This window comes from Patella vulgata, chromosome 3, assembly GCF_932274485.2.
Source record: "Patella vulgata chromosome 3, xgPatVulg1.2, whole genome shotgun sequence".
Lineage (NCBI taxonomy): Eukaryota > Metazoa > Mollusca > Gastropoda > Patellidae > Patella > Patella vulgata.
In genome coordinates this window covers 15,912,250-15,925,105 of record NC_065881.2, presented here as the reverse complement: position 1 = coordinate 15,925,105, position 12,856 = coordinate 15,912,250, and the positions used below count along the sequence as shown (strand labels likewise).

At 34.6% G+C, this 12,856-nt stretch overlaps 1 protein-coding gene across 1 annotated transcript; it reads right to left on the bottom strand.

Annotated features, from left to right (window-relative positions):
* Positions 1-601: 601 nt before the first annotated feature.
* LOC126815353 (uncharacterized) lies at positions 602-12,092 on the bottom strand. Its single transcript, XM_050540943.2, has 4 exons — positions 11,817-12,092; positions 9,095-10,231; positions 7,608-7,722; positions 602-6,653 (listed from the first exon to the last, which is right to left on the bottom strand). The coding sequence occupies exons 1-4, from the start codon at positions 12,056-12,058 to the stop codon at positions 2,790-2,792; spliced, it is 5,358 nt and encodes a 1,785-aa protein (XP_050396900.1). The 5' UTR covers positions 12,059-12,092; the 3' UTR covers positions 602-2,789.
* Positions 12,093-12,856: the final 764 nt, after the last annotated feature.

Here is a 12,856-nt window from a genome sequence, read left to right as displayed (position 1 = left end):
AGTATCAAAATATAAATCAACAAGAAAATTCTACGGGTAATTAAAGTGCGAATATATAGAAATAGAATAGATAAAGGATTTTCATATGACGTCATGTTTCAATTGGATTTCGTTTGATTTCGGAACATTGTTCGATGTTATCTTTGAAGAGAAGTTAAGTTAAGCAAATACAGAATCTTGTAAGACTTTTATATAATAGGTTTGATTTTTTGGATTTGACAGTTACCAAATACCGAATCTCACAAAGAGTCCTTTTTTTTTTTGATAATTCTGATTTCAAAATGAATGGAAAGATTAACAAACGAATAATATTTTGAAATGATATCTTCGCATGTAGAACTATTAATGGGTAATATTATGTTATCAACAAATAGAAATTTTCAGGGATGTTTTAATAAGCATCATATCTTTAATGATATTTTAATTAGTCAAATTCTTAGTGCATAACTCTTATCAAATTTACAGTCAAGTTAGATAACTCTTATCAAATGTATAGTCAAGTTAGATAATTCTTATAAATTTTCAGATTGAGTTGTATATATATATATATATATATATATATATATATATATATATATATATATATATATATATATATATTTGAACAAATCCATTGTTTTGAAACAGACATACTATATATATCCTTTATATTTACATGCATATAATATTGCATACACACACTGGATATAACATGACAGATCATGTGTAAGTGAACAATTTGTGATCAATTTCAAAACAATTCAAATCCACCATCTACTTTATATTTCGTCTCAAAATGATTTGTAAACAATAACAAGTAACTATAGTAACGTATTATGTAACATATAATATATTTAAATCCATTGTATGGATTGTATCTGAAGATAGGAATACTTATAATAATAAACGTGAATAGATTTATTTTTGTTACAGGAATCACAAAACATTTGTTGGTACCGAGGTAAGCAGTGTCGGATTTACCTACAGGCTTGTTAGACTGATGGGCCTCAAGATCTAGGGGGCCTCCGATCAAATTGTATATGTTTGACAGTGTCATAACCCTTTCTTACGCACACTGCAATCTTAAACATCCGTCACTATCGTCAGCTTTGCTCAATTGTGTTTAAAACACTTTTATCTTTCTCTAATTGTGAGCCTGGGTGATTGGGAGGGAGGGGCCTAATCAGTGAAATAGCCCAGGGCATCTCTTTATCTAAATCCGGCACTGGAGGTAAGATGGTTTTGTAAATTAAAATAAAAACCAGTACCCGAAACAACTTATTAAAATGTTTGTATTCCTTTATGCGATAACTAGCTTGGTACCAAATCAGGATCTGTGGTTCCTATCCAAAAATATATCACGTTTCCATACATGTAGCTTTAAGCAAGGCATCTACTAAATGAGCTTCAGAACTAAGCTAATGGCGAATAAAAATGACTGGTTATATATATATATATATGTAATATATATGTATGCAAGAGCAAACGTAAAAATAATTTCAAGACAAAAAAATGCTTTCAATACCGATTAAATAACATTTCTAAAAAGGGGACTTCATATAAATAATAATAAATGAAATACTTCCATTAATAAAATAATTCAGGATTTACAAAGGATTTTTTACTATTTCACTTGTGCCTTCTTTTAAAGATAAGCTGTGTGTAAATACGACCAGAAATAAAGATTGGGTAAGATGAAAATGTAAATGCATAAATAGTGGTTGGTATCTTTAAAATAATATACACTGTCTAAAATGTGGTTTTCACAAAAAAAAAAAAAAAATGGACATGCATCATATCCGTTACATAGACTAATAAAATGTTCAAGAAACTATAATCTTGTCTGGGACTAAAATCATCAACTATTGGAAATGCCCAGTAAAAATCACAAAAAAAGTGAAAATTACCATGTCTTTTCTTATTAGATTGCTTTTTTTCCCTCATAAATAATGAGCTTAATAATAGCATAGTAGGCTTAATGCATACAAAAAATTTTGAATGTAACAATATATTGCATATTGTGCATGCACAAACATTGGACGGACAATATATGCATGTTTCTTTAAAAGAAAATGCAAGCACATGTTAACAATACTGGGAAATAAATCAACAAATTCCAAGTATGAATTAAAACTACACATATACATATCTAATTAATTAATAAAGTTTATAAACTACATATATAATCAACTATTGTGTTCCCTAGTTTATGCATATATATATAATTATTGAAGAACAATATAAGATAACAATGTATAACTGATTAGGCCAAACCAATACAATTTTTAGTTCTTCAGGATGTTGATCAATAAATAACCGACTCAATCCTTGTGCACTATGTTTTATTAAAATTTCATAACTAAAATATATGGAACTAATAGCGTTTGAACAGTGCAACCAATTACATTAGGTTTTTAAAATAGTCTTTTTCCGAAAAAAAATAAGCAAAATTATAACAGGTGTTCCTGAAAAACAGAAAATCAAATTGGTTTGGCCTTAGTGGAATGCTATCTAAATGAGTGAATATACAAATATATACACAAAGTCTAAACCATTTATTATAACAATAATACGATAATATATAATTATTGCAGGTTAAATGCATTTGGCTCTTATTAATTGTTTAATATAAATACACAGGTATAAAAGTGTTCACGGTGCATAGATTATTATTATTATTATTATTATTTTGTAACAAACTAATACTATATAACATACACATTTGACTATTTAATTGTTCACAGAGCACTTTATTACTTGGTCAGTGGAGTCATCGTTGCAGTTCAAAGGGAAACAACTCCAACACGCATTCATTTGTCTTCTTTCAGTTCCTTTTTCCAGCGGTAGAACGTTCTGATGGATACCCGAGGAAAGTGTGATGTAAACTCGTTGAAGTCCATGGTAGGATTCTGCTGGAGGTAGCAGTACTCCTCTCTTTGTCTCTTTCTAAATTTTGGAGAATAAATCTCGTCACAATTAACAGTAGAACTTAAAGATGTAACAGGACTAGATAGAGATTTGTTATTTAAATTAGTTAACGGTACACTAGAATTCGTTGGGAATATTGAGGGATTATTATTTCGTGATCTGACAACATCATTTGGGTTGTTAACAGAAGTTGGGTTCACAACATAAGGTGGGGTTGACGTCGACAGCAGGGGTGGAGTTCCCATAAAAAGTTGGGAAGAAGGACTCATTCCATAGTGTAGATGAAATTTGTTAGAATGATTTGAGTATTGGTGAAGCATCTGCTGTATTGTGTTACCCAGATCCCCATACTGTTGATCAACTGGTGATTCAATCTTGGGGTACTTTTCTTCCTTTTCATAACTTGATCCAGCAGCTCTTTTGATTCCAGGCGATTTTGATAGCTGTACCATTTCCTCATTTTCCAACTCCTCATTTTCTTTTGGATAATTATAACGACTAGAAGCTTGACTATCTAAACTCTCCTTACTGGACTCGGGAGTTAAATGGGTCTTCTGATCATCTGGATTTTGATGGTGGTTCATGGTCCACCAATGTCCTGTTTGCATAGGTGTCCTTTTTGCAGCAACAGCTGTGGCTGCCTTCTGCTTCCAAACATTATATATGTCTTCTGTAACTTCTGGGAAAAGTTTAGAGAAAGCATCAAAATTTGAATCCAAGTTAGTTTCCAGATACTCTAGTTTTTCCTTGACTTCTTTTTTCCAACGGTAGAATGTTCTCCCAGAAATGGTGTTAAAAATCTCATTCAGTTCTTGAAAGGTCATATACGGATTTTGAAGAAAGCAGTGATATTCCCTCAGATTCACTTTCCTTGATCTTGGTGTCAGTGTTTTTAAGGATTTATAGTAAGTACCATTCAGATCTGAGCCTGGAGATGGTGTGTCGTTGTTGATGTTGGTGTTATTGAAGATAGATCCATCTGTTTCAGTGGATGGTGTGGAGGTGTCTTGGTTTAAAGGTAGAACAGATAAATTGACTGGACCATTTTCATTCCCGAGTGCAACCTGCTTCCATTTATCAAAGATTTGTTCAGGCATACTGTGACAATATATTGAAAAGATGTTGAAATCTATATTTGGACTACTCATGATCAAAGAAATCCATCGATGGGCTTCACTTTTCCATTTGTAAAATTTAAACTGGTCAACAGAAGAATATAGTTTGCTGAATTTCTCAAAATCAACCTCCGGATTTTCTAGGATATATTCAAAGTCTGTTCTTTGGCCCTTTAAGCTCTTCACATCTTCACTTGGGGAACAATCTGATTTTTCAGACTCAGCACTTTTTCTGCCTTCATTGTTATAAAACATTGCTTCTTGGGGTTTCGGTATGTTGATTGTGCATCTATAATTCTCAGCATTATGCTTGGGGGAATCATGGCTTTCAGTACTATTTGGTTTTGATAAATCTTGTGGACATTCATTCTCTATCTCCTTCAATGAAGTAGCAGCAGCTTTTATAGCACTCTTCCAACGGATAAAATTCTGTTCTACAACTTCAGGAAAATATACGGAGAAATCTTGAAAGCTAACATCAGGTTGTCCTCTAACAAATTCCACGGCCTGCAGAATCTCTTTTTTCCATCTGTAGAGAGTTCTTTTGGATACTCCTGGAAAGGAATTAATGACTTCTTGAAGGTCAATAAAAGGGTTCTCCTGGAGACACAGATACTCTGGTCGGGCTTGTTTCTTCTGTCTATTATGGCTGTAAGTCCTACCATCAGAAATCACATCTTCTAATTCTTCTTCTTCACTTGAGGGGATCTTCAATTTGAAGTCCTCATCTGTGTCTGAAGGTTGACTTGAAGGACTTTCATCACTAATCAAGTTACATGTTGGATCCACTTCCAGATACAATTTCCATTTTTTGAATAAATTTTCTGAAAAATCGGGGAAAAAAGTGCGAAATTTGCTGTATGGTATCTCTTGATCAGCTTTAATCATCTTGAAACCATCTTTCAATTCTTTCTTCCATCTGTAGAAGGTTTTTGAAGAAATGTCTGGATAAATAAGTTCATACTGACTATAGGACATTCTGGGATTCATTTGCAAATATTCATACTTCTTTTTATACTCATTCCCCTCCTCTTTTTGGACTTTACTGTTCAGGAAGTCTAGTGGTTTGTATTGAGGTATTCGTATTACATTGTTACTGGTGTCATTTTCTAATACTGCTTTCAATATGCCATTTGGTTCTTTAACAGAATGGTGGTTATAAAACTGTTTGTAGTCAGCAACATGTGGTCGCCATACCTGATGCTTGATAGGAGCAGGTGATGAACTTGTAGTGTGGTTCTTCTTTTCTTTCCACTGTTTAAAGATATCTTGAGGAACATTTGGAAAATAATTTGAGATATCATCATAGGTGTAATGTGGATTTTCATTCAACAGAGCTTGAGCATCTTTTACTTCTTTCTTCCATCTGTAGAAGGTTCGGTTGGAGATGTGAGGGAAATGCAGGTTAAAATCTGGATAACTGACATCAGGGTGATAAATGAAATAAAGATATTCGTTCTTGTTTTGTTTCTTCGTGATGCTTTCATTTGGAGGTAAAGGTGATACAGTATCTGGTGAGCTTGAACAAGAGGATGACTTATCAGAGTCTTTCATATTGTTACATAATACTTGAGTCAGGGACTGGAGCTTGGATAAAGATGATTGTTGGTGTTGGGATTGATTGAGAAGTAGATGCTGTTGTGCCTGATTAATAAACATAGATTGAGTCTGAGCTTGTACTGCAGCTAACGACTGTTGCTGCCACTGACTGGATAGAAGAGGATGCTGAGCTTGAGAAACAGCTGCTTGCATTAGAGCCGGGAATAGGGGTGCTGCTGAATTTGGAGTTGCCATTGCCTGATTCATGAGAGCATTATAGGCAGCCATCCCAGCCGATCCCATCATCAAATGGGGATATTGCTGCATCATGGCATTCTGCATGGTCATGAGATTACTTTGCTGGTCTGTTTTTTCCTCCTTGACAGTCTTCTCCATTCTCTGAGCATTTAACATCTGAGCATATTTCCTCCATGCAAGAAAAGCTTCTTCGGATACAAAACTGAAGTGTTTTGTCAAGTCTTTGAACTCCATATTGTGATTTTTTTCCACAAATGATATGGCGGATAGCACTTGTTGTTTGTAGGATGAGAATAGCTCTAAGGGAACAGTAGGATGAGTATAGGAGAATTCTTGGTATGACATATGAGGATACATCTGTAGAAGGCTCAAAGAAGGGTTATTGGATATTGAGGAGAGATCTAACTTCTTAGCAGCGGGATGATTAGGAGATGTGTCCAAAGAACTAACATGCATCGTTGAAAATCTATGACCACCACCGATTAAGTTTTTCCAGGTGTCAAACACTTCTTGTTTAGCATGAGGTATACATTTACAGAAATCGTCATAACTCATGTCTGGGTTTTGCTCTAGAAAGATAAATTCATCCTTTATTTTCCTCTTCCATCTGTAGAAGGTCCGTTGTTGTATATTCGGATAGTGAGAAGTCAATTCATAGAAATCACAGAATGGATTTTTTTCTAAATGTTCATACTCAACCTTATAGACTATTTCTCTTCTTGTGTTTCCATTCAAATATGATGGTGAAAAGTTGTGATTGTTTTCTCTGTCAAGTGGATCCATTTCTGAAGACTTTCTCTTTCTATTATGAGTTTTTGATACATTTTCATGCTTCTGAAAAAGATGAAATATAATATTAAAGGAATGACCAGAAATCAACTAGAACAATCTTTATTAGGTGTGGCTTAGTGTAGCACTTTGACTGATGAAGACCTTGGGTTAGTTATAATATTAATACCTTGTTTTAAGTTAACACAAAACGATACCATGCTAAGGACTGTAACATTTGAGGAGTGATGGAATTTTCACGTCGAAATCATTCAGTTAGCTTGATTTTTTGATTTATATAACTGACCTTAAGCCACCCCATTGTAAATTTCAAGTGTTTGTTTTTTCTTTTCTTCAATTTATGTGTATGTATACAATTATTATAGCTACTGAGAAATAGAAATTTGTATACCGATGCAAAACAAAACCCCCAACAAACTTTCAAGTGCTAGCTAAGTAAAATATCCAAAGGTGATGCACACAGTTTGTCAATCAGTTTGGAAGACCCTGACCTGGACTTGATTTCTACTACTCCAATGCAGTGCAAGAAAAAAAGGGACAAAACCCAACAAAGGATATTAATAATAGACTGGGATGCGATTCAAGATTCAATCATTAGCTCTTATTTTTAAAATTGCTCTTACACTGTGATACCAAATCTTGGTATGTTAAATATTCCTTTCTTGAATTCAATATTTCAGGGGGGGTTGGATGGCCGAATGGTTAGCACGCTCGTGCTGTATCATACGGTCTGTCATTGAGTCAACTGGCAGGGTTTCGATTCTCTGGTTGTACGTGACAAGGAGTAGGGCTGCCTGTCCAACCTCGTGGGTTTTCTCTGGGTCCTCCGGTTTCCTCCCACAGCTTAAGACCCCTACACGCATGCGAATTATGGAAATAAAATTGAACCATATGTTAGTCCCGAAATGACCTAGTTTGTGTCAAGTGGACATTAAACCCCATTTCTCTCTCTCTCTCTCTCTCTCTCTCTCTCTCTCTCAATATTTCAGTGTATGTTACCTGAGTATCCCAGCTATCTGGTTGTTCTGTTTTTACTATAGAAAGATCCAATCCTATAGAATTAGCCTTCAAAGCAACTGTATCTGTATTGTACTTTAAACCTCCTGTAGCATGACTGTAATAAAAACATTATTATTATATAAATAGTATAAAACCACATAATAACAACATGTACATGTTTTCCCCTATGGAAAAAAGGGTCTATTAATAAAACGTGATGCAACCTGTAACATCTTCCTTTAGTCCACCAACCGGCAGGGGTACATATATTATTCCATTTGGGCCAATAAATATTGAGGAAAAGAAAAGGTACAGAGTGAGGAAGAAAGGGTACATGATATAACAAAAAACATTCTCATTAACTCTTTGAAAAAACCTTTCTTCATCCTCCAACTACGACAATGGATGTTATTTACCTCATTTGGATTGGTGGTGGTGGTGGAGGGGGGAATATTGTCATCACTTTACTAAACAAATAAATTATTTCAACTATGAATTAGGAAAGCATATTTTTCTACTTTGATGAGGAAGCATATTTTCTGTCTTAGTGGTGAGGTGAGGAAGAAAAATGTGGGTCACAGGGGTAGGGGTTGTGAGGAAGAACAGAAAGCATATTAAGGAATAAGGAAAAAAAGTTACATTGTGGAATAATATACACCTCTGCCAACCGGGTAACTAATGAAGCTGAACATACGCATATGAGGGAAATTTTGCCCTAACAAAGGCGCTGCAGTCTACTCTTCTTATGTCAATTTCCAACTGTCTGGGGATCTTTAATGTCCGGCCAAAGCTAGGCTATACACTAGACCTTGTTTTTTTGTACCATCTAAATGATAAGATGCCTTTATTGGCCAGGCTCTCCGTCCTGCACCACTGATAAAGTTATGTTCAACCAGACAGGAAAGTCATGAGGAACTAACTAGGCCAACATTGGGATTGATGCTTGATTCTCATACATCATTGAACCAGCGACATACTCAGCTAGCCAGTGTTACATGCATGTAAGTCATGTGTGCGGTGGTGGGGGCAAATGGTTAACGTGCAGGCATTGGATCAGAAGGTCTGTCACTGAGTCAAGTCAAGTTGTTTTGATTTCCTGCTTGTACGTGACAAGGAGTAGGGTCGCCTGTCCAACCTTGTGGTTTTCTTCAGTTCCCTACCATTGTTAAACACCCCTACACGCAAGTGAATTATTGAAATAAAGTTGAACCATATGTTAAGTTCCAAAATGACCTAGATTGTGTTGAGTGGACGTTAAACCACATTTCTCTCTCTTATGTGTTTGTTAAAATAGGATCCTGATTAGTGATTGGGTGCATATATATTTTTTACAAAAGGAGAACTCTTAAAATGGTTAAAATAAGAACTTTAGATGAATAGTCATGTACTTGTATTTCTGTTTGTATTGTTACATCATTTTCAAATGTTTTCTTTGATAACTGTCATACTTAATACATCTTTATGAAAAATATTTATAATGATCTGACCTTGTGCTACTTGGTTCTCGTTCAGTTGAAGTTTCTTCCTTGTGGCTTTCATCCGTGACCATATTCTGATTCTCTTCAATTCTTCTGTTTTGATAAGTACTGAAATTTTCAAGTACAACAGTTTCTGATGTTTCTTTCAGTACTTGTACTTCCCTTGGTGAAATACTTGAGGGAGATAACTCTGTTTCATCCGGTAGATCTATACTGCCTCGAAATGCTTCAGTATTCTGGGTATTGGTACATGCCCTACTGTCGTCTCTATATGAGCTGGTGTCTTTTGATTGATAAATATTGCTGGGTTCTGGCAGGAATTCCAAACAACTTTGAGTTGACTTCAGATTATCACAGACCAGTTGTTGATTATTGCTACATTTGGTTTCCATCGACTCCATAGTGGTTTTTAAAGACACTGGTTTTGGGGAACTGAAAGGAATCGCAGGAACGACTAACAGACTTGAAGAACTTTGTTCCAAGCAATCTGTTTTGTTATTATTATCAACATCATATTCCTCATTACCCACAGATATGAAAGAAGAGTCTTTATCCTCCGATTGACTTGATTTGTTTAAATTGTCTGTGGTTTCTTCCGATTTTTCAATAATTATCAGCCGTTGGGAAAGGGTTTTATCTTCTGTGGTTTTGTTCTGTATATCATGAAGAATATTATTTGTGTAATTATTAATGTCACTATTGCTAGATAACTGTTCTGTATCCGATAAATCACTCTCCGAGTCTTTTTCTGCATTCGGATCACTGTCTTCCTCCATCTCGCCACCGCAATCATCGGATAAATCATCTTTGTTAAGGATTTCATCACAGTTTTTCATAAACTCAATATTGTTATTGATAGCAATGTCATTGCTTTGTATATTATCAAAATTATGCACTGTTTTAGTCGAGTTGTTATTATTTTTAGCTAATTGCAACATAAATGGTTTATGCACCATTTCTTTGATACTAAAGTTTTCTTTTTTTCCATTATCAACTTCTAAACAAATGAGTCCCATGACTTGAACACAGTCTCCGAAACTATAATGACGATGACACAACTTGTGAATACAGCGTACTAGTGCAGGAAAAAACAGGCTTGGATTTTTGGTCTCCATACTATCTTCATCTTCATTATCTTCAGTTAACCTAAAGAAAAATATAAAGTATAAACTTATTACTTCTTCAATAAAAAGAGAGAGAGAGAGGTGCACTTGACACAAACTAGGTCATTTCGGGACTAACATATGGTTTACTTTTATTTCAGTAATTCGCTGGAACGTAGGGGTCTTTAGCAGTGGGAAGAAATCGGAGGACCCGGAGAAAACCCATGAGGTTGGACAGGCGACCCTACTCCTTGTCTCTTCAATAAAGAAATATCCCAATCAAAATGCTCTACTTCAAACTTAAAGATGTATTATGTAAGAGCTAAATCTGTCTTTATTTTGGCTTCAATTGTATGACACGCCTATAATCAACTCTCAAGATCGGGCATCGAATGGCTGAGATTTAAATGGATTAAAACACCCAAGAGATTTAAAACTGTAATCATAAAATGGATAATCAAGACTAAGCCTTGATCGTCAAGTGCTACAATAATAAACAATCTAACTTCTCTCAGAATAAAGTAATTTGAATGAAATTTCAATATTTATATTTCATTTTCTATTTTTTAACTATTAAAGCAAGAATGGTCAGCTGTTTAAGGAGACAACCTGTCAGAATAAATGCAATTGCTTGTAGTTCAAAAAGGAAATCTCCCAATCGATCAGCTCTACATCAAACTTAATTATTATGGTCATTAGAGCTTGCTTGTATTTTAGTTTTTATTGGTTTCAAACTGACTCTTTTATCTGTGTTATTCTGAATGCTCATAATTATGTGAACTAAAATACATATATTCACAATCGTATTTTATGTAACACAATTAATAAATATAAAAGTATATTAAATAAATAAAATAAATAAAATAAATAAAATAAATAAATAAATAAATAAATAAATAAATAAATAAATAAATAAATAAATAAAAAGTAAATAAATAACAGACCTTCAATTGCCTTTAAGTTTAAGAGATATTTTACTGTCCAATAAATTATTTTACTGAAGCCTACTGTGTGTATAATAAATGCCTTAAAATAATAAATAACCAAGTAGGCTATTTCTCCGATCAGGCTGATATCGTGTAGTCGAATAATAAAATGTGTTTTACAAAAAGGAATACGATAGAAGTGGCAGCTTGCAAGCGAGAACCCATAATGTCACGTGACATGGTTTATCAGACAAGCTTGAGTGACAACCCCGTATGACATGCTTTGTTTAGGGCGGTATCAAATCTACAGCTTACTGTGTCCTATTCAACTCATTGTTCAGCAATCATTTTAACGCAAACGATACTCAAACAAGATATGTCAGTGTATGCTTTGGTAAAAATTAAAGCCATTTAACAATCATGGTGACCTGGCCTCAATGTATTATTAATGACACATAGATAATTACCTACAATGTAGACTATTTACATGCCAAAATAGAATATCAATGGACAGTCTGCACATGCGCGTCGGCATTTCCCTGTATCATGAATGAACTAATATATTTTAGAAAATGTCGAATAACTGTCTTCATGTCTGCATTCCAAGGTGTGTCATTCTGACACTTTATATACTGTTTTAAATTTAGCTATACAACCAGGTATCAATAAAGTAAGAATACTGTACAAAAAGTATATATTTACCCGCACTCGTCACAGTTGGTGGCATGGGCCTCCATCAAATGCCATGCGAGGCTCGAATCTTTGAGCCCAAGTTTTCCGCCAAGACGTTTCCATCTGTCATAGGAACTTGCTAGATATACACGACTTGCATCTCGTTTCTTGTAAGCTTCTTGTTGTCGCTGTCGTTTGTCTGTGTCACACTTAGGAGGCCTGCCAAGTTGTCGGTGGCGAGATTTCATGTCAGCAGTGGTGGTGGCAGCCATTTTGGCATTATTGCTTAGGACTGACCTGACTTGACCGCGCATGCGTACAACTTACTTGTCACTCTACTGCAAACTCATCAGTGTCACGAATGACACCTGCCAAATCTCTTTAAACATTCAAAAATATAAGTTAAAAAATATAAGTTTGCAGATATAGATGTATGGCGACGGCTTATTATTATTTATGAAAAAAAAAAGACATAACAAATTTGTAAATGACAGACCGACCTGAATTTTAAAATAAAATATGATTTGTAGCCTACATGTCTAGCCAATTGTATCGAAATGTTTGTTGTTACTTCTGTTAAATATAATTCAATACACAAAAATAAAATTTGTCACGTGCAACCTATTAAAAGTAAAGTACCTTTGTTAACATTATTTGATTGAGTTTCTTGCATCTTTATACATCATGTAGGCTATGTCGTCCGACTTGATGCATAATTTGAAAGGTTATTCATGAATCCGAGCATGCGGGATTTCCAAAAGGAGAAGAAGGCGCCAATTTACATAAAAGTGATATATTAATGTTTCTGAGCGTCATTTGAGGCCTTTTATCTCTGAAAGGAATATCAGTCCAAAAGCGGTTCAATGGACGAACGAACTCGTTCAGTTGTAAATTTCTTCCTTACGAGCGGGAAACAATGTCTAATGATTGATAACCTGTATGCCTATATGGAACATATGTTAAAATCTGTTTTCTCTGCAATTAGTTTCATGTTAGAGCGTTGATTATAGCTTACCTTTAATCTGTGTTAAGGCCAGGTGGGCCCATGAATGAACGTCATTTAAAACAAT

Coding starts and splice junctions, on each gene's coding strand:
- LOC126815353 (XM_050540943.2), bottom strand. CDS start 12,058: ATGGCTGCCACCACCACTGCTGACATGAAATCTCGCCACCGACAACTT. Junction 10,232..11,816: donor ACCAACTGTGACGAGTGCGG/GTAAATATATAC, acceptor ATTTTTCTTTAG/GTTAACTGAAGATAATGAAG. Junction 7,723..9,094: donor CGAGAACCAAGTAGCACAAG/GTCAGATCATTA, acceptor TTTTTATTACAG/TCATGCTACAGGAGGTTTAA.